A 19,992-nucleotide genomic window follows, 5' to 3' on the forward strand; every position below is an offset into this window, starting at 1 on the left:
CAAACAATATAAAAATCAAAAGCTCATTTGGCACTGAATTGACTTCCTTTCTTAGCACATGGTATTTGGCTTTTATTTGTACCCAGTATTCTAAAGGGCCCCAGTCTGCCCATGAACTACGCATCCAGGGGAGAAGCTATGAGACAGATTCCTTGAGCAGTTCTTTGGAATCACTCTTGTCCGGGTGGGATTGATTCTTCAATTCTGCCAACTCCTACTTCTTTCCCTCTTGCCTTAGGTGTACTACAAAATAGTCATTGCAGGAGATGGTAAGCCTGGTGATTAGTGAAAAACTCCAAAGCCCACTTTGCCATCTCCACACTGATCCGAGTCCTTTATGTTGTCCACGGCCAGAGGGGCTTTTGGTTTTCAAAAAATCCAGAGAACTCCTTTTCCATGGGTACTCTCAGGTCCTCCCCTTTGTTAAGTAGCATTTGTTCCCAGCAAATCTGTGAAGTGTGAACAGTATCACTTCCATGGCATGTTCCATTTGAGATGGCACTTTGATGAGTTTAGTGGGAGCCTTGGTGGGGAGGTGTGGGGCAGATGCTCAGTGATAGGGGACAGAGGGCCAGTGATGGGGGACAGAGGGGAGCGCGGCTGTCCTGATACCTTAGCAGAGGCAGCAGGCCTGCACTGAGCAAGAGGAACTCACCCTCCCTGTTTCCTCCTTCTCTAAGGCAGTATTCTTTAAAGAAATATTCTTACCCTCCACTTTAAATCCTTTCAGGAGTGAGAGATGAGATGTAGTCAATTAATATGGTCCTTCTGGCCATAATTTTTATAAGATGTATTCTAATTCAATATATTATACCTGTGTCTATATACTTATTTTGAACAGAGCTCTCTGCTATACTACAGACAGGGTTACCCAAACTAAAAAAAAACCAAATATCACCAACTCATAATGGCCCTATAAGACAGGGCTGAACTGTCCTTGTGGATTTCTGAGACTGGACTCTTCAAAAAAATTTTTAATATTAGTTGGGAGTTAATATATTTATTATATCATTCCATGGTTCAATCACATCAAGCAGTTGTACAATTGCTACCACAATCAGTTTCCAAACATTCTTTTCCTTCCTGGGCTCCTTGACATCATCTCTCCCAAAAGACAAAAACACTGTCAATTATCCCCCTGGGGTATAAAACGATTGTACTAATAAAATCAATCAGTTTTCCAATGACACAGAATTTAAGATACTGTTAATTCGAGGAGTTTAAGTGAATAAAGCCCAACTATAAGCTGCAGTCCATGAGCCGTTGCTCTGTTCAGACTGATTTCTAAATAGATTGAGATCGATTTGCACTGAGCATAGAGACCGCTGCTAGGGAAAATTTCCTGTATCAATTCTTACAAGTGCAGATCCTTGCCTCTAAGACAAAAACCTGTCAAATTAATGCAAAGGAAGCACTGAGGTATTAAATATAATGGTTCTGGATCACCCCCTTTTAAAAATCATTTTATTGGGGGCTCATACAACTCTTATCATAATCCATACATACATCAATTGTATAAAGCACATTTGTACATTCATTACCTTCATCATTCTTAAAACACTTGGTCTCCACTTAAGCCCCTGGCATCAGCTCCTCATTTTTCCCCCTCCCTCCCCGCTACCCCTCCCTCATAAACCCTTGATAATTTATAAATTATTATTTTGCCATATCTTACACTGTCGGACATCTCCCTTTACCCACTTCTCTGTTGTCCATTCCCCAGGAAGGTTATATGTAGATCCCTGTAATTGGTTCCCCCTTTTTACCCTACTTTCCCTCCAACCTTCCATTATCACCACTGGTCTGGAAGGGATTATCTGTCCTGGATTCCCTGTGTTTCCAGTTCCTATCTGTACCAGTGTACATCCTCTGGTATAGCTAGATTTTTAAGGTAGAAGTAGGCTCATGATAGTGGGGGAAGGGGGGGCATATAGAAACTAGAGGAAAGTTGTATTATTTCATTGTTGCTACAATACACCCTGACTGGCTTGTCTCCTCCCCGCGATCCTTGTTATGGGATGTGCAGTTGCCTACAGATCGGCTTTGGGTTCCCACTGCACACTCCCCTCATCCATAATAATAGGCTTTTTGTTCTGATACCTGCTACCTTATCCCTTCGACACCTCATGATCACACAGGCTTGTGTGCTTCTTCCATGTGGGCTTTGTTGCTTCTGAGCTAGATGGCCGCTTGTTTATCTTCAAGCCTTAAGACCCCAGACACTTTATTTTTTGATAGCTGGGCACCATCAGCTTTCTTCACATTTGCTTATAAACCCATTTGTCTTCAGTGATAGTATCGGGGAGGTGATCACACATGATATGATTTTTTGGTTCTTTGATGCCTGATAACTGATCCCTTTGGCACCTCGTGATCACATAATCTGGTGTGATGCATCCATGTGGGCTTTGTTGATTCTGATTTAGATAGCTGCTTCAAATCTTTAAGACCCTAGACCAAGCATCCTCAAACTACAGCCCCCAGGCCACATATGGCCCACCAAGGAATTTATCCAGTCCGCCGGGAGTGTTTGCCGTTTTTTTATTTCAAAATAAGATATGTGCAGTGTGCATAGAAATTTGTTCAGCTTTTTTTAAAACTATGGTCTGGCCCTCCAACACGTCTGATGGGCAGTGAACTGGTCCCCTTCTTAAAAAGTTTGAGAACCCCTGCCCTAGACACTATTTCTTTTGATAGCGAGGCTCCATCAGCTTTCTTCAACATATTTGCTTATGTACCCATTTGTCTTCAGCGATTGTGTCGGGAAGGTGAGCATCATGGAATGCCAGTTTAATAGAACAAAGTATTCTTGCATGGAGGGAGTACTTGAGTGGAGGCCCAATGTCCATATGCTACCTTAATATTAAACCTATAAATAAGTATATGCACATAAATCTATTTCTCCATCCTCATACATTTTTACAGATGCACATGCCTTTATTTAGACCTCTATAAATGCCCTTTCTCTCCTAGCTCTTTCCTCTATTTTCCTTTTATGTTCCTCTTCTCCCACTATCATGATCAGCCTTGAGTTTCAGTAATTCCTCTCAGTTACATTACCCTTGATCACACCCTACCAGGTCTCCTACACCCTCCTCACCACTGATTTGTATCACTTGTTCCCTTGTCCTGGGTTTGTTAACACCACTTCCTTTCCCCCTACTTTCCCCTCTCCCATGTTCCCCTGGAGCTGATGGTTCCATTGTTTTCTCTTCCAGATTGTTCATCCAGCCTATCTTATTTAGGTGAGTAGCTCAGTGCACACCCCACTATGCCACCAGGGCAGCCTCAGCCTATCTTATTTAAACAGACCTGTGGAGATAATAACATGCACAAAAACAAGGCAGAGAAAAACCAAGCAACAAAAGAAAACCTAACAACAAGAACAACAAAAAGCCAATCACACACACACACACACACACACACACACACACACACACACAAACAAAAAAGGAAAAGCTTGTAGTTAGTTCAAGGACTGTTTGTTGGCCTTTAGAAGTGTTTTCCTGGTCGAGTCTGATGGGGTGCCAAGCCCTGGCCCCAAAGTCTACTTTTGGTATTCCCTGGGGACTTCGTTGCTCTGTTCCTTTGCTGTTCTGTTGCATGCCCTTAGTGTTTTGCCTCAGTGTGGTGGGATCAGATTGGGCACATTTCCCACACTGTGTCTCCAGTGTTGTCCCCTGTAGGGGTATGGGTCAGTGAGGGATGTCATGTCTCATAGTGGGGCCGGCCATATGGTCTTCTCTGTGAAGTGGCTGCTCTGAGTGGGAATATTGTCCTCAAGGCTTGGTGGACCAGGATGTGCTCCCCTCTCTCTTCCTCCCCTTCATTTGCTCCCGTGTGCTCTGATCAGACATGTCCCTCTCCCTGAGCTGCAGCTTCAGTGCTGTCCTCTGAAATTAATTCTTTTGGGGGGAGGGGCACCTGTCCACATAGTTGGGATTGGGGCCGGCCCCTCAGACCTTTCCACTGGTTCTTTACTCTATGCCGGCATGTTGCATTCACATCTTGGACCACCGGGTTGGGGCACAGGGCACTACCCCACCCAAGGGGAAGGTATTGCTTATATCTCCACAGGGAAAGAGGGACCAGACTTCAACCCAGTGCTCTGGATCCCCTTTCAATTTTTTAAAAATCAGGGTACCCAAGCACCCTCTTTAGAGGTCCCTTTATCTTATTTCAGGTAAAAAACAAAACAAAACAATAATCTCAATACTACCTCAATCAAAATCAAAATAATATTTTTAACAAACTTGTCGAAATAATTTAAAAACACATCAGGAAAAATATGTATAAATAACTAAGTAAATTATGAAAAGGTAGTATAGTATAAAAAATTCTGTTTATAAACAAATCTATATACTTCAAAAGGAAATGGAAAATCTGGCTATGTATAAGTTAAAATCCTTGCTCGGTTAAAGTAACTAAACAGGTATAAAATGACAACCTGGAGGAAAAAGGGAGTTGTCAAAATGAATATAAGCACTTCCTGGGGAAAAAAATTGAACAAAGGGTAAACACATAAGAATTTTTATTAGAAATATAATGGGAAATAAATATTTAAATATATAAGTCATTGATAAAGAAAAATGTAAATAGGATTTTAGTCAATTAAATTGGGAAAAGATAAAATAGGTATGTATTATCTGGCATTGATGAAGGTTTGAAGAAACACTCTAAAAGACCAATGGTGGAAATTTGTATGAGGACAGGACGGCAGTTTCATTAGAAAACTAGACATGTTAAAGGGATCAGTTATCAGGCATCAAAGAAAAAAATCATACCATTTGTGCTCACCTTCCTAATATGATCACTGATGACAAACAGGTGCATAAGCAAAAGTAGTGAAGAAAGCTGATGGTGTCCAGCTATCAAAAGATACAGCATTTGGGGTCTTAAAGGCTTGAAGGTAAACAAGTGGTCACCTAGCTCAGAATCAACACCAGCCTGTGTGATCACAGGGTAATCACACATGGAAGAAGCACACCTGACTGTGTGATCACGAGGTGTCGAAGGGATCAGGTATCAGGCATCAAAGAACAAAAAAATCAAATCATTGTGAATGAGGGGGAGTGCATATTGGGGACCCAAGACCCATCTGTAGGCAACTGGACATCCCCTCACAGAAGGGTCGTGGGAAGGAGATGAGCCAGTCAGGGTACAGTGTAGCAATGATGAAACATACAACTTTCCTCTAGTCTAGTTCCTAAATGCTTCAGCTCCCCCACTCCCCCTACTATCATGATCCCAATTCTCCCTTACAAATTTGGCTAGACCAAAGGATGTACACTGGTACAGATAAGAAATGGAAACACAGGGAATCCAGGGCAGATGATCCCCTCAGGATCAGTGCTGAAAGTGGTAATTCCAGGAGGATGGAGGGAGTGTGGAGTGGAAAGGAAAAACCGATTACAAGGATCTACATATAACCTCCTCCCTGGGGGACAACAGAAAAGTAGGTGAAGGAAGATGTCTGACAGTGTAAGATATGACAAAATAATAATCATTTATAAATTACTAAGGGTTCATTAGAGTGAGGAGAGAGAGGAGAAAAAATGAGGAGCTAATACCAAGGGCTCAAGCAGAAAGCAAATGTTTTGAGAATGATGATGGCAACAAATGCACAAATGTGTTTGACACAATGGATGGATGGATGGATGGATGGATGGATGGATGGATGGATTGTGATAAGAGTTGTATAAGCCCCCAATAAAATGACTTTAAAAAACCTGAAAACTAGACATGTTTTAGAATTCTTCAAATTCTTTGATATAAGTTTCTAAATATTTCCAAAGAAAAGCAGTGATCTGAATAGAAAGGCAGTTTTAAAATATATACTGCAGTTGTTTATAATTCTTAAAAAATTACTATAAATAATTTGAAAATATACATGTACTCCTATACTACCATGAAAAATTCAAATTAAAAAAACTATCTAGTGGTAAAATACTACCAGGTTAATCCACTATGCACACAAGTTAAGCCAGTAAGCACGCTTTATTTTTGGTCAAGATATGTAGCAGTGATCTCAGTGATTTGTGGGAAAATAAAGATGTGCTCTTATTTTGACTTAATGGTTTTCTAAATATTCTGCAATATACAAAGGTTTGCAAAAAATAAAAATCATTAGAAATAAAGTGGCCTTTGATTTACAGAACATTCTGTAACTAATGAGAATTATTTATGAAGCAAAGAAGCCCTAGTGGCATAAGCACAGTTAAGCATTTGGCTGTTAAGTAAAAAGTTGGTGATTGAACTCATCCAGGATCTGTGGATCTGCTTACGTAAAAACCGCAATCAAGAAAATGGTTTGGGAAGTTCTTCTGTGTGACATGGAGTCCCTTTGAATTGGAATCAACTTGATAGCATCCAATAAAAACATCTGTTGAACATTCATTGCAAATAGCAGTATGTAGGCTCCTCCAGGTACGTATTGCAAATTATAATCCTATTGCTTCATAAAACTATGAAATAGAACACAAAGTGCTCTATTTACAATGTTCCCTTTTCACCAAAATAAATATTGTATACTTTACATCAAGTAGATTCATTTCCCCTATCATCTACTTCCTCAAGTCATTTATAGCTGACTGCCTAAAGTTCAAGACCTTTACTAACAAGCTTTGAATCTGTATTTTTTGTATTCCACATAACTTATGAGGAACCATATGACATAACCCTTTTTCAATAGAACTTCCAGAAAAAGAAGCTGATCAAGGGGAAATACTTGTTTGCCAAGTGACCAGCTTACTTTTCTCTGCCTTCTTTCTAAATTACTTAAACACTACTTCTAATTGAAAAATGTGTTTAGGAATAAGGAGAGGCCGTATCTCAAAGCCTACTTGTACTTCCCCTCTTTTCAGCTTCATGTCTTTTCTCCCAAGAATAAGATGAAGTGCAAGCTACCTATAGGGAATACAACATAAAAAGAACTATTTCTACATTATTAGAATGATTTTTTCAAGTCACTCCAGACAATGCAAGATTATGTCAAAAGGTATTATTATTAGGGTTCAGTTCATATATGCATGAATTTATACTAATGACATTTAACGCATCTGCAATCAGGGAGTGGCTGGAAACAAATTCTCTCTGTAACATTTGTCAGTTAGGGGTGTCTTCAAATTAAAAAAAAATTACCTGCATGTTATACAGCTTATAATATCTGATAATTTCTGCCTTCTGTTGGGCCAGCTTTCTTTAGAATGAGCACAATTATGGATCTCTTCCAATTGGTTGGCTAGCTAGATGTCTTTCAAATAAATCTTTTGACATAGACTAATGAGTACTTTCAACACTACATCAGTTTGTTGAAACATTCCAGCTGGCCCTGGAACCTTGCTATTCACAAATGCCTTCAGTTTAGCTTGGCCTTATTCCTTCAATACCAATGATTCTTAATCATATGTAACCTCTTGGAATGGCTGAAGGTCAACTACTTATTTGTGTAAGTCACTCTGTGTAGTCCTTTCATCCTCCTTGCATCATTCAATATTTTGCTCACAAAATCCTTCAATATTGAAACTCAAGACCTGCATTTTTCTTCAGTTCTTTAAGGTTGAGACATACTAAGAATTTCCTTCTCTTTTGTTTTTCTAAATCCATGTCTTTGCACATTTGTTTTTCTTTTAGTAAATCTTTTTTATTGGGGGCTCTTACAGCTTTTATAACAATCAGTACACCAATTGTATCAAGCATATTGGTTCATATGTTGCCATCATTTCCAAAACATTTTCTTTCTGCTTGAGACCTTGGTATCAGCTTTTTTTCCCCTCTCCTTCCCTCACTCTTTCACTCCATCATTGTCATCGGTTCCCTTTCTCCTTGATCTTCTCCATACCTCCTGGTAACATTACTCTCATTATTGGTCCTGAGGGGTTTATCTGTCCTGGATTCTGTGTTGAGAGCTCATATCTGTACCTGTGTACATGCTCTAGCCTAGCAAGATTTGTAGGTTAGAACTGGGTCATGATAGTGGAGGGAGAGTAGAGGGAAAGCATTAAAGCACTAGAAGAATGTTGTGTTTCATCAGTGATATACAGCACCCTGGTTGGCTTGTCCCTTCCTTGTGACCATTCTGTGAGGGGATCTCCAATTATCTCCGGATGGGCTTAGGGTTTCCACTCTGACCCCCCTTGTTTGCCTCAAAATGGTTGTTTTGGGTCTTCTGATGCCTGATATCAGACCTTGTGATCTACGCATTTCTTACGATACATTTTGAAATTTTCTATTATTACTACATCATATCTTTCACTTGCTTTACCAAGTTTCACAGTCCTTTATGATATCCACTTGATCTTTTCTTTCCTGTCGACTTTAATGACCTTTTTACTTTGTTCATATATTTGTTCTTGATGTCATCCCAAAGCACATCTGGTCTTCAGTGTTTTATATTTCAAATCTATTCCTAAAATGATCTCTAATTTCAGGTGGTATATACTCAAGACCTTAAGCTGGCTTTTGCATGCTTATTTTAATTTTCTTCAGCTTCACCCTAACATAGCTTAAAAGTAGTTTATGGCCTGTTCCAGTCAAGCCTTATTGCCACTTGTTCTTGAAAAAAGGCATTTGCAATGAAGGTTTAAGTCTTCTTGCAAAATTCTGACCTTCACCACCTACTAGGCCTTCTCTCATTGTTTCTGACTTTCTAATACCAATTGCCAGTAATTATCAAGGCATTTGAATGGCTTGTTTGATTAATTTCACAATGAAGAAGTTGGTAGAATTCTTCAATTTCTTCTTCACTAGTTGGTACATAAATTTCAATATAGTTGTATGGGAACAGATATTCTGAATTATAGACAATAGAGGCCTTCTAGCCATAATTCCTTACATGATACAAAACTGTGGACTCAATGCCCTCAATGCCTGTGGCTATCATCTCATTTTGGAGGACGTCTCTCCTTTACTAATGAACTGGATTAGGGTGGCAACAAGACCTGACTTCAGCAGAGACAGTCAAGTGACTTCGTATTTCCTTATGGGAATATGGTTGACTAACACAAACCCTAAACCTCTAGCAAAACCATACCTCTATTTCCTGACTGAGCTTTGGTTGAAGCAAGATGACCAACTTTTACTTTTGGACATTTGGGGCTTTGGGCTCTGGACCCCACATTTGGCTGTCTCTAATTGGTCTTCAGATTTGGGATTAAACAGCATCTACAAACATGTAAAACAACTCCTAAAAGTGTGTCTTGAGTGTCTGTGGGACCCTGCAGTGAATCACAGAACTCAGGAAATACAAGGGAAGAGTAAAGGAAAAATGGGGCAGAATAACATTTGGAAGATTTGGACATTTGACACAACTTTCAACTCCAATTCCTTGGGTCTGGTCTGGTATTAATTCTTCTAAAAGAAATTATTAACATATACTTTATTAGAAACAGCATTGTTCTTCAATTTTGATCTTACCAAGTTCTATTTTTTTATTTTTTAAAAATGAATCATTTTATTGGGAGATCTTACAGATATCATAACATTCCCTAATCCAATTAGATCAAGCATAATTGTACAATTGCTACCACAAAGTTTCAAAACCCTTCCTTTCTTCTTGAACTCTTTGCTATCAGCTCCCTTTTATCCCCTCTCTCCCTCACTCTACCCCCACAAACTCTTATTCTTATATATATTTTTGTTTGTTTTATTTTTTGCCTTATATTACCCCATCCAGTATTATCCATGCACCTACTATATTGTCATTTGTTCCCCTCGAGTGGGGTTATTAGTCATCCTTGCTATCAGCTCCCTCTCATATTAAGTTCTTATTATCAAGGAATGTGAAGGCATTCATTCCTCTTGAGTTTGTCATTCCCAGCAAAGTATCTATCATATAATTTTCTAATTCAAAATGGCTGAAACAATACATTTTAGCTACTAGTACTTAGCATATTGATGTTTATGAATCTGTACATTTCCAAGTCTAGTTATTAATGAATGTTTGCAGCCATTTCTTATCATTTTGAGTTGTGCCCTGTTAGCAGGTGAAGGTTCCAAAAACTTCATTTATGTCATTAAGGTCAATTCTACTTTGAGTGGGGAATTCTCCCCAGTCTTAAGAGTGCCTTCCAAGGTGAGAGGTTCTTCTGAAACTTTATCAGTGCTCTGCTGCTGTTTAGAAGGATTTCAGCAGCTATTCAGAAATGGATCATCTATTTCTTGTTCCTTGTCTGCTCTTAGAAGTTCTGCTGAAACTTGTTCAGCATGAGTGTGTTAGACAGGGTTCTCTATAGAAACAAAACCATGAAACTTTTATGATTATAGTTAGATACAGTAAAAATATGGGATAATACAGTGAGAAGAATATAATGGCTAATTAGTCCACACAGCAGTACACAAGGCTCAGTTCAACTTACTTTCCAACTGTTAATACACTGAACCCAAGCAGGCTACCAGTCCAAGGTAAAGGAAGTAGAAAGGGGAATCTGCCCTCAGGCAAGACAGGGAAAGTCATCCCTGAAGGCAGAAGACAACAGGGTGGGGCAGCAACAGTCAGCAGTACCTGAAGCTTAACAAAGCAGGCCCCATGGATCTCTTTAACTCAAGCATATACCCAGCAGCAAAGCAGGTCTAAAACTCTAGCAATATGATGGTTGGCTAGGCCCATAGGTAGTGCAGCACAGGTTGAGGCAAAGAACTAGCTCAAGCAGCAGCATGCTGGTCTGATGGCCAGGGAGAAAGAGATGGGGAGCTGAAGCCTGTAGGAAAATATTTAACCTTGGTAGCCCTCCAATCAAGATGCATCCTGATTAAATTCTGCCCACAAGTTCCTATGGAGGTCTAGTTGTCACAATAAACCTAGCTATCACAATGAGTGACTTGCTGGTATTTGAAATACAAGTAGCATCACAAGTTTAGCATCATAGTAACGTACAAGTTGCCACAATACCACAAACTGACAAATGAGTGGTAGTTTCTACTCTGAACTCTGTCAATAAACTAGGATAAAGATAGGAATTGTTAATAAATAAATCTTCAAGAAAACACAAAGGTATAGTAAAACTATTTTTCAGAGACAGTTTACAAAGAAAATTCCCTTTTCTCAGAAATTGTTAGGTGACAATAGGTAGTCTGGTGATCCATCATACTTCACCTGTAAAAATAATTTTCAGACAGCTCTTGTTCCCATCTTCTAGAGTTTTCAGACCTCAATGGTCACTTCACCCCTTTGCTTTCCCCCTCCCCACAAATCTTTCTTGACAGCTTCTTGTTCTCTAAGCTATCAGTGTTGAAGAAAGTCAGGATTCAATCCTTGGACTTCTCAAACCAATTAATCTGTAGCTAAGTGATCTCTTCCAGTCCTACCATTTTAAGTGTGGGCCACTGGTGATGTTTTCACATTTTAGTATCTTTACTCTTAACCTTTCTTCTGAACTCTTGGTTTGTAATATCCAACTACCTATGAGATCTCAACTTGGATGCTTTAATAGACATTTTAAAGTTAAGAATGAAAAAAAAAGCCCAAAACACAGAACCTGATAACCTTTTTACTTTCTTCACCACTCTCATTCTTAACTAACTGAACAATCATCCTGGATTTTTCCAATAATTTCTTTGCTCATCTGCCTGCTCACACCTTTGCCCCCTCTAGTCTATTACCCATTAAAAAAAAAAAAGCCAAAAAACTGAAATCACTGCAATGGAGCTTATTCCAACTCATAGTCACCCTGATATAGGGTTTCTGAGACTGTACATCTTTACAGAAACAGTCTCATCTTTCTCACACAGAGCAGCTGGTGGGTTTGAACTGCCCCCTCCCAGTTAGCAGACCAACTCCATACCACCAAGGCTATGTTCCTTTAAAAATATAATCTAGTCCAGAGGTTCTCAACCTGTGGTCATGAACCCTTTTGGGGTCAAACAACCCTTTCAATGGGGTCGCCAAAGACCATCGGAAAACATATCTCTATCTGTCTCCATGTGGTTCCACCCACATGTAGATACGCCCACCTATGAATACCCAACATGAAGACTCTTACCCATGCTACATCATGCTTCAAGACAAACTTTCATTTATTTGTAATTAGAAATGAATATTTCACAACATATAATTACATATTGTTTTTGTGATTAATCACTATGCTTTATGTTCAATTTATAACAATGAAAATACATCCTGCATCAGATATTTACATTACTATTCATAACAGCAGCCAAATTACAGTTATGAAGTAGCAACGAAAATAATTTTATGGGTGGCGGTCACTACCACATGAGGAACTGTATTAAAGGGTTGCGGCATGAGGAAGGCTGAGAACCACTGATCTAGTCCTACAGAATAAAAAGGCATCTAATAAAGTGGAGTGATAATTTAGCAAATAAGGAACATGCATGGGAGGACTTTTCACAAGTTTCTTTTAAAAATCTTACTAGAACTTTAGAAAAACATTTGAATGTAGTGACCATGTAAGAACAAATTTTAAATATGCCTTAATAACTACCCAAACCTTTACCCCGATTTTTCTTTACAGCATCCATCCCAATTTGACTTGGTAAATACATAATTACCAAGATGGTAAACTTCACCTAATTCCCTTATCACTAGAGCATACAACTTTCAGCCTATTTAAAATAACATCTATTGACATCCAGGACAGATGTATACAGAGAGAGATGGTAAATAGTTCCTTGAAGTTATGCAGGGAAGCTTGGGGGGCCAGGAGATACTAACAGCAGCAGATGAAAGAATGAAGAAAATGTTCTAAAATTACTTGTGACAGTGATTGCACAACTACTCTTTTCTGATGTATTTGATCTATTGATTTATAGAAAATGTCAATTGCATGTCAATAAAATTGTTAAAAATAACAAAGGATAAGGAAATAATATAAAAATAAATAGAACATTTAAATGGTTTTAGTTATCTTTGTTTTGCCTTTTTGCCTAACATACTCTGTACAATCTTTATTCTATTTATACAATTGCATGGCTTTATCCTTAGCTATATCCAGAATATAGAGGATAGTCTATATTCCATCATGACTGAGAGCTGTAAAAAAGCCAAGAGAAAGCTAACCATTTGGATGATAGAATCATAATTCAAGAGGACCTCAACAAGTTTTAACTATGCCTATATTTATGACATGAAATTTAATAGGGGACAATGGAAAAATACTGTTTCTAATTATCATGTATATGTATATAGGGGAGAATTAGCTTAATGTGACAAAGAAATTACATTTAAAATGGCTACATGAGTGGTTCCAGACCAAACATTTTCCAAAAGACAAAATAAACAATTTAAGGTTGTCAAGTGTTAATGAATAAGTAAGAGAACATGGGGGTAAGTGTGTGTGTCCAAAACCCAACACTCCAAATACTAGTTATACCAACTAAACAAAACCACTTATCATGTTAATCACCATGTAACACTATCATAAAGATCTTTTTAACATTAGAAAATTATTGGCGCAGATTTGTGAAAAAAGTCTCTAGAATTGCATAAATATGTTAATCAGTGTCATTGAATTAGACATGTAGAAATGGTTAAACAAAAAAGCATTGCAGCCTTGGAAATCCGAAGGACTAATTCTACTCTTGTCCTTTATATGGTCACTATGAATCAGAATCAACACCACAGCAATGGGTTATTACATGCTCATGGAAAAGTTGGATTCAGTAAGAGTTCTGGGATAGCCTAATTCCCCTCTCATTCTACTGTCTTGTGATTAACAATCATGTTTACATACATGTTGCCTTTAAAATGTGCTGGGGGCAGTAGAGAAAATTAGAAAGCTTTCTGACTTTAATGAAAAAAAAAAGAAAAAAGCTTCAGTGATTTGTGATACAGAAGCAACCTTATCCACTAACTCTGAGCCTCAAATTTGTGAGCAGATAGCCTGACTTAGTAAGTATTCAATAAATGATAGGCATTATCCATTCATTCAGTCAATACTATATATATCAGCAGGTCCCTATGACTCACAATTGACTTGATGGTAGCTTGGTTTATTTACTTTATATATATATAGATATATTAAATTTTATTCATTATTTCTTTGTTGTCTTACTGTTCTGTTTTACCTCTCTGGATTCTGATATCCATTGCAATGGCTACACAGAACTGACAGATAATATTCATGATTGAAGGGTTTATTAAGGAGGTTGCCAAATTGTACAGCCAGTGGGAAATGCTCAGGATACTGAATTGTTGATCAGAACATGTTCCAATGTTCTTTCAGGTCTGTAACTAAATGCCCAAAAGGGCACAGTACTTCACTGGAATCCTCGACCGAAGGCTTTCTTCAGTTCAAGCTCCATGGGTCAGCAAACCCAACTCCCTGAATTAAGTGCCCAAAGGCACCCCACTCAAAAGCTAGCCTCCTGCCCCCAAACACTCAGCTATACTTTTCTGTGGGCTTGGAAACCCACCACTGTTTCACATTCTGGCTTCTGGTTCTGCTGCTGTTGTTACTCCTGTGTTGTTTCTGGATCCAGGAGGATCACTGCACAGGGATCTCAGGTCTAGGATGCCATCAAATCCCAGTTCTTGCTCACAATGAGATCTCTCCTCCTACTTCTCAGTGGGCTACATTTTTGGTCAACAGGACAGTGGCTACATTTTTGGTCAACAGGACGGCATTCCAAAGAATTCTAGTCAGTTACTCACAGGTGAATCTTCTCAGTATCTTCCTCCACTTTTTAATTTTTTTTTTAAACTATACCCATGCAGGAAAAGGGTGTTTGGGGAAAGTTGTAGATTTTGGCTAGATAAGCCACATTAAATGATTCACTGCCCTTGCAATTTTTTTTCTGATAGAACTCTAGCTGAGATAGGTTTCATATTTTCCTATGAGTCTGTGAGGCAGAGCAACAGGAGACTTCACGGCCCCAAGTGGCAGCAACAAAAGGACCACCTGAGAAGCTGAGATTCAAAGAGAAAACTTGGCTACTGACTCAGAAGAGTTGTGGTTCTGGACCCATGATTGTATCTTTAACTGCTTAATGATCCCAATTTGTGGTAGCCTGTCAACTTCCCTTAATTAACCCTGCATAATTTTGAGTTTTGTTTGTGAATTTTGTGTGTCCATTGCAATGAATTATTGAACACAGCCTAGATGTAAAGTGCTATGGAAGGAACGGTTGTCACTAGAATAAGGTAAAAAAGGATGGAGGGTTGGAGGCAAGTCTGATCTCTGCAGCATGGCAATAGAGAAGGCAGAGGAGGTCAGATGTGGTCCTGAGTCATTTTTGTATTCAGAAATGACTATAAAGTATCACAAGTATTGATTTGAGGATCCAAATTACTTAGCAGAATTCACAAATACAGAATCCACATATAAAAAGAATCCATCTCACACTGGCTATTATTAGAATAGCACATGTATTCTTCACATTCCAATGTTCAAGACTGAGCAAGACCACCACCATGATAAATTTATTATAATAGAATTATTTTTCAGGAAGAGAATTTTGCTGAATAAAAAGTTGATGAAAATAAACACAATGGAATATTATTCATCTATAAATAGGAATGAATAAACCTTAGGAACAGGGATAAACGTAACCCATTGAATGAGATAAGCTTGATACAAAAGGTTAATTACTATATGCTCCCACAAGTAGGAAATATCTAGACTAGGCAAATGCATAGACGCAGAAGTCTGTGAGTGGCTGGTTACTAAGGCTGATGCAAAGGAATGGGAACATTGTGATCTTGATCTGGGGTGATGTAAAACTTTCAGGTAGGGACAGTGGTATTGCTAGAGCAACATGGTAAAGTTACTGTCACTGAACTGTACATTTAAAATGGCTAAACCCACAAGCTTTTGTTTTTACAATCCAATGTATCTTTTAAGAATGTTGGCACTAAGCTTAAACATGTACAGTATTTAGTACTATATGTATCAATACAAATGCAGAATATATGTATATATGTATGTGAATGTACAAGCAGATATACTTCCCGTTTTTATACAATTTTAGAACCTCAAGAAATGTATCAATAAAATATATTAAAAGTCTAATATAATTCCGTATACTGAATGTGAAAGCTACTCTTCTAAAGCTACATTGAAATTCAAGTGGAATTGAAAATAAAAATTATAAATAAAAGTATATTTGTGAAAACTCACCCCCCCCAAAAAAGGGCATGCATTTTGAAAAAAATCCATCATGTTTTTGTTTTTCCACAAAAGGTAGCATCTTCTTAAATCGAAAGTACTATAATCTAGTCATCAGAAAAAATGACTATTATGAGCTAGTTTTCGCTTCAATACAGTTTGCAATTGATCATACTGTAAATTGCTATGGAATACCATGAAAGAATGTTAAAAGAAGTTCGCTAATTCCGACAGCATCTTTTGAAAAGCCAACTGTTGGGGCATCTTTCCTCATACCAGAAAGTTACTTTAAAAAACCAAAGTTTCATTTCAGTTGAATTACTTGCAAAATTAGGAAAAAGAACCTGAGCGATTTAACTGCAGTATCAGTGAACCTGGTTCTAGAGACAACCCAAAACGCATGAAGAGAATTCTTAAATGTCCTGAACAGAGGCATACTACGGGTAGAAATAACAGCTGGAGGCCTTCAGAACAGATTTTGGTATTATTTGCCTCTGGCTTCCGTTAACAGTTTGGCTTGAGGACAAGTCGGCTAACTTTCCAAGTTATAGAGTCTTTTGTCAAGTGCACTCAGAATCCTCAGTTTAAAAACACCAAAACTCTATAAAAATATTGGAAGAATTAACAGCAGCCCTGTTGATTATAAAATCATGGTCAGAAAAATACAAAATGGTTGGAATATGCTATCCATCAATTTAATTGTTTCCAGAACAGAATTCCTAAGTCTGGGAAGGATACTCAACTTGTGTTGTATCAGATGAAACCTAGATACTTTGTTCGAAATTTAACTCCTACAATCAATCTTACTATTTTTCTCCCACCTGCTCCTTTGCATCCTGTTTAAGTCTCTCCTGTTAGTTTCAAAAGTAGAAATGTTTTAAGTTTAAGGATCAAATTATTTTAAAAATTCCTCCCAAATGGGTGAATTTCCTTTTAGAGCACAAAAATTATTAACAGACAAAACTTCAGCATAGTAATATTCCAGGCCTATTTTGTCCTGCTTTTTTGTTTTGCCTAAAATATACAACGGAAAGATGTTTCCTACGCTATTCCCTTGGGAATATGAATGCATTACCCGCCCAATGGGGAAAAAAAATACTGTTGGCTCATTTCCCTGCTACACAACAGCTTCATTGTCAGTTTAGCCCACTCTCCGTTTAGTAATTTCATATTGATCACCTTGACAGCGCTAACTCCTACAGGCATAGTCCTTGCTTTTTTTAGGATCTTCTCTTCTTCAAATATATAAAACTCTCAAACACCAACAACAGATACTATAGACATGGTGTACACTTCTTCACGCTCTACGATAGTCCATTTTGGGGGCTGTTTGCCCCCCTGCCTCTTGCTTAAAAGGGAGGAAACCTAACAAACCCAGCGCTTGCATTTCAGGACAATGAAGCGGGGAGGAAGCCACCCTCCTCCCCCGGTTTACCACGGGGCCGAAGCCTACTCGGGGTGACATCGCCAGGCGGGTGGGTGCGTGACACCACGTCTTCCACACCCTCCAACCACGTCCCCAGGGCTCCACGCCCCACCTCCCCCAACCAGTTCATCGCCCCAAAAGCAACCCCCCACACACAAAAAACGGGCTCTGCTCAGCGGAGCAGAGACGCAGGGAAAATTTTCCTCCAGCCTCGCGCCCGCAGCCTTCCCGAACTGCTATGGCGGAAGGAGAGACCGGGCTGCACAAAGCCGGGAGGGCGCTGGAAGCAAAACTGTGCAAGGAGGGGCGGGAGGCGCGGCCGAGGCCCACGGGAGCCCCGCAGGCAGCCCGGCTGAGGCGCTGGAGGCAGGGGGCTCGTGGGTGGGGGCGGGTGGGGGGAAGGGAAGGGCGGCCCAGCCGAGCCCCTGGGCGGCGCGGGTGGGGGTGGCGGCGCCGCGCGGAGCATCCGGGATGCGCCCCCTTAGCCGCCAGGCCCCGCACCGCCCGGCCCCTTTGCAAACCCGAAGACCCCGCAGGAAGAGTAGCTGACGAAGCGGCGGCGGCGGCGGCGGCATCTGCAGCGCGGGGCCAGCGCAGCCCCAGTGCATCACTTACCCCTCACCGTGGGGAGAGGGACCAGACGGGAGAGGCTGGGTGCTTCGCGTCCCGAGAGTCTGTCGCACGCCCTCCTCACCCCTCCCCGTCGTCGTCCTCGTCGCTGCCGCCGCGACCGAGCTCCGAGGCCTCTCAGCTCCGCTGGGCAATAACGTTATTCCACACACGCCCCACACATAGCGGTAACGGCAGAGAGCGGCCGCCTAGTGCGCAGGCGCCTGGGGAAAGGGCGACCAGCCGACGCTGGTCCCCTCCTCCAGCCCGGCCCCGACAACCTCGGACTGCGCAGACGCCAAGAACAGACAATGAAAAGGGGGCTGTGCAGAGCGGCTCACCCACACGCCTTTTCAGCCGCCCACTGCGCAGGCGTGCCCCCAAACCAACTGGAACAATAAAGAGGTCGCCGGCCTTCGCGGAACCGCAACCAATGAGGACTACAATTCCCAGAAGGCAACGCGCCAACTCCAACGGGAGCGCCACTCGCCTGGCGCGCTCCGGTTTATATGGTTGTCCACCTCACAATATAGACCATCCAGGGTGTTCGGAAGGTTTAGAGCTGTTTTTCCTTGAGAACTTGTTTGGCCATTGTGACAGATTTCACAAGTGAAACCGAATCCGGAACTTGTCAGCTAAGTCCTTTCGAAGTTTGAGGAATCAGTTGTGTCTGAACACGTTTTGAAGACCCGCAGCCTTCAGAGCGCTTTACTTCAGTAGATCGAGAGGGAAAGATGAAGGCGGGATGAAGCGTGCTGGGCTGGAAGAAAAAGGCGGGTCCTCCGAGCAGTTTCTTGGCAACAGACTCTGGCGACTGAGCCGCGGAAGTTTCGTCGCGCTGCCCTCTGGGATATGTAGTGTCTTGGGGAGGCCTCTTCCTGTTTCGCGGCTGGAGGCGCTGGACCTTTAGACTACCACTCCCTACGTCCACCATAAAGAACTCCGTCCCGGTTCCAGGCTCGCTGTGACAGGAGCGGCAGGAAGCAGCGGGCGCTTTCCTGGCTTTAGGCCTGTTCTTGGAGGGGACCGCTCTGGGCTCATCCCCACGTAGCTCCCACCTCTGGGCCCCGGGTCCCTGCATGGAGAAGTCCCCAGGGAACTGTGCCCTGGAGGAGATTCTAGGGCAATATCAGCGGAGTCTCCGGGGTGAGTTGCACCGAACCACAGCGCCCCAGCCCCTTGCTTCCCAGGTCCTAGTGGGTGGGAGCTGGCCAGGTGCGTTCCTGACACCTTGGTTTGGCTCCAGCCTGGCTGCTTACGAGGAACGTGGATCTTGCTCTCATCTTTAAGGAAGGAGGAAATATTTTTATTTTGTATGACGGTTAAGCGGAAGCGTTTGCTTTGATTCTCATGGTAACCTGTACCAGCTCTCTGCTCGGGCATTTCTCTCAACCAGTGTCAGAAGAAACTCATGGACAGCTTTATGTCACTTTTGTCCAGTTCTCATACTTTGCTTTTTAAACCAATTTGGTTATGATTCTCACTTTTCACACACCCAAATAAAGTGGAATGTAAGTGACATACTAGAAAGGGGAAGTTAATAATTATTTCAATCGAAATAGCTTCCAATTATTTGCACACATGACTAAAACTAAACCCACTTCAATTCTGACTCATAATGACCCTATATAGGGTTTCTGAGATTATAAATCTTTACAAGAGTAGACAGCCTCAGGTTTCTGTCAATGTGGGCCTGATGGATTTCAGCTACAGTTGCAGTTAGCAACCCACATTTGCTCATATAAAACTAAAAACCTTTCAATTATTCCTATTTTACACACAGAAAAATCGAGGTTAAGAGAGGTTAAATTACATGCTAAAGGCCACACAGCTGTTTACTGACCAATCCAGAGATTGAGTTTAGTCCTGCTTTCCTTCAAGTCTATGTTTTCATAT

The 19,992-nt window shown here is 40.6% G+C and overlaps 2 protein-coding genes and 1 pseudogene across 13 annotated transcripts in view; 1 reads left to right on the plus strand and 2 right to left on the minus strand.

Annotated features, from left to right (window-relative positions):
• CEP170 (centrosomal protein 170) overlaps nt 1-18,797 on the minus strand; it is a 168,750-nt gene extending 149,953 nt beyond the window's left edge. For 3 of the 12 annotated variants that reach the window (XM_075531135.1, XM_075531091.1, XM_075531075.1), the window contains exon 1: nt 18,103-18,795. The gene's annotated coding sequence lies outside the window, so the exon portion shown is untranslated. Of the gene's footprint in view, nt 1-18,102 lie in introns of all 12 variants that reach the window. The other 9 variants (XM_075531132.1, XM_075531162.1, XM_075531124.1 and 6 more) reach the window with 7 other exon arrangements.
• Nucleotides 215-17,617, minus strand: LOC142440089 (protein S100-A10 pseudogene; annotated as a pseudogene).
• SDCCAG8 (SHH signaling and ciliogenesis regulator SDCCAG8) overlaps nt 18,346-19,992 on the plus strand; it is a 300,672-nt gene continuing 299,025 nt past the window's right edge. The window contains exon 1 of the mRNA XM_075531174.1: nt 18,346-19,242. Coding sequence (XP_075387289.1) covers nt 19,176-19,242 — 67 coding nt within the window. The 5' untranslated portion in view covers nt 18,346-19,175. The remainder of the gene's footprint in view (nt 19,243-19,992) is intronic.

The sequence above is a fragment of the Tenrec ecaudatus genome, chromosome 1, assembly GCF_050624435.1.
Source record: "Tenrec ecaudatus isolate mTenEca1 chromosome 1, mTenEca1.hap1, whole genome shotgun sequence".
NCBI classification, from domain to species: Eukaryota; Metazoa; Chordata; class Mammalia; order Afrosoricida; family Tenrecidae; genus Tenrec; species Tenrec ecaudatus.